Source organism: Montipora capricornis, chromosome 14 (assembly GCF_036669925.1).
Source record: "Montipora capricornis isolate CH-2021 chromosome 14, ASM3666992v2, whole genome shotgun sequence".
NCBI lineage: Eukaryota > Metazoa > Cnidaria > Anthozoa > Scleractinia > Acroporidae > Montipora > Montipora capricornis.
In genome coordinates this window covers 17,983,752-17,986,127 of record NC_090896.1, presented here as the reverse complement: position 1 = coordinate 17,986,127, position 2,376 = coordinate 17,983,752, and the positions used below count along the sequence as shown (strand labels likewise).

The following is a 2,376-nucleotide window of genomic DNA, read 5'->3' as shown; positions in this document are numbered from 1 at the left end:
AAAGAAAAAAAAAACATGACATAAATTCTCCCTTTTTTAACCAATTGTAGCCACCGTATTGTTCATCTGTATTTCTTCTATAAATAACAAAAGTTCGATACTCAGATTTCAAGGAATGTCCCCCACTTATAGAGGGTGGTCTGCCTGTGGGGAGAAGATAAATTGTGTCCTAACACAATCTGTTATTTTGAACACTGCCACTTACGTCCTTATAACAAGTTTAACTAAACCAAGAAATCAATGAAAAATCAAGGCTGTAGAATCAGTTTTCTTTCTTAAAAGGACCATCAGGTTTCTTGAGCCCGGTAGACTCTTCAAGCCATAAGAACTCTGGTCTCCTCCTTCAATGCACACTTGACATCAACACCTTCGTGCTCAAAATTCTTGAAACAGCGCCTGCCAGGTTACATATGGCGTCCATCTTTCTACTCTAGTTAGACAGTAAGCCGTCATGAAAAACAGACAAGCGATTGGCCAAGGTTTGAAATTGTTTGGTACGATTGTAAGTATACTGAAGCACGCTCATACTGTTACACCAAAACACTGAATCCTGGAGGTCGCAGGTAAGGTCATGGGTCAGCATTTGCCGGTCCATTCTTGCTGGAATTACTGCTGCACACAACTCCAATATATTTGGATCCTCATTTGCTGGATTGGGGCTAGTCTGCGTTTCCCCAACAGAAGCATACGGTGTATCTTCCCTTCGTCATTCACCAAGCAAATGTAGGAGACCATAAGCATCAGAAAAGTACCTGGGGCTCTCTCAATAGGCGGGGTAACACGGTCAACATCAAGATTTCTCACTCTTTTTTCGATTTCATTTTCAATTACAGTTTTCAACACTTTACGGTTAACAAAAAATCTCTAGCAGACGACATAAATCATGGACAATATCGGTAGCTTTCTCGGCAATATCTACATACTTCAGACAATCATCAGTATAGACATTCTCACTGGCAGTTCGTATCACCTCTTCTGGGAAGTTTTTCCTTTGATACCATGCCACATGAAGTAGGGCAAAACTAGCACAACGTGGGATCCAGTCATTGCCAAACAGATAAACAGTCATCCTATAAACTTCTACCCTTTCATGATCACCTACATCACAGTTCATTTTGCATTATTCTACCCCTTTTACATTTAGAGGCAAGGGGGGCCCAGAGAAGCTTTAAAGCTTATGTAAAGGGCTACCTAAAAATACATAAATAACTATGCAAAAAAAGAAAGCTCTCAAAGGCACAACAAGTAAATTTGCTAACTAAGGCAGACAATTAGGAAATATAGAAAAAAATCATTAGCTAGGATAAAAAGGCTTAAACTAGGGGTACAATTAACAAAGAACTGAAAAGAATGAGAAAGCTAGTAATGTAATAATAAGAATAATAAAAAAGACACAAAATCACCCCTAAGCAGTGCAAAGAATTAAAAAATATATATTTATACTATAAGAAATTATTTCAGTTTAGAACCAAACACAGGAACACTAGGAACATTCTGAATTCTTGACTGAAATAATTAAATAATTTATGGCCTTGAAAACGAAGCGAAATTTCCTTATATTTGTCCAACGAGAGGGAAAATGGAAGAGTTCTTGCTTCTAGTATCATAGGAGTGTATTTGGTAGTTAAGTAAAATCATGTCATTGAAACTTTCAGGAAGAAAGGGTGAGTCTAGTTCTGAGAAGGACTGTTCGAGCATTGACTGACGTTTCGACAACCTGAGCGGAAGTCATCTTCAGATTCAAGTGATTTGTGTAACGTCAGTAGATACTATGAAAACTCCGGACGTAGATGTCATTGGTCAACTTATTCGTGATGTTATTGGTCGACTGTCAGTTGAGCCTAGATGTAATTGGCCGTGAAGACTGTGATCGGTGCATTTTGATCGGTCTATAGGTTTAAGGTCTACGTTGGGCAGTATACGTATTGTGATAGAGTAAATCGGTGTGTTGTTTGTCTTTTGTTGATGTCGTCGATGAGTCGTTTGTAGGGTGCAGGAAGTTTGTAGGCATCGGTTTATTGGTGTCTGTTCTAAGCACAGGTGGACACCCTCTGTTGGTGTTCTTGTTATCGATCTGTAGAAGGGCAATAACGTTTGAAAGCTAATAATTCAATGAAAGATCAACAAAGTGTCAACTAAGTCCTGTGTTAAGTTTTTTTGATCGTTCCGAGCTGTTTGAGGCGTCATTTTGCGAGATCTTTTCTCGACCGACGATTAGGGAGTCAGGAAAATTGACAAGGCATGCAGCACCAAGCTCGTCTTGTTAAGCTGGAACTGACGCCAACCAGTGAAATTCTCACATAAAAGACACCAGCAGCCGACTGATTAGGGATGTCCCCATACCTTTACCGAATTTGAGCTACATCTTTCGAAAAT

At 39.3% G+C, this 2,376-nt stretch overlaps 1 protein-coding gene across 1 annotated transcript in view; it reads right to left on the bottom strand.

Moving 5' to 3' along the window:
- The window catches only part of LOC138033307 (uncharacterized), an 8,424-nt gene extending 7,355 nt beyond the window's left edge, over nt 1-1,069 (bottom strand). Inside the window, exon 1 of the mRNA XM_068881066.1 lies at nt 924-1,069. Coding sequence (XP_068737167.1) covers nt 924-1,069 — 146 coding nt within the window. The remainder of the gene's footprint in view (nt 1-923) is intronic.
- Nucleotides 1,070-2,376: the final 1,307 nt, after the last annotated feature.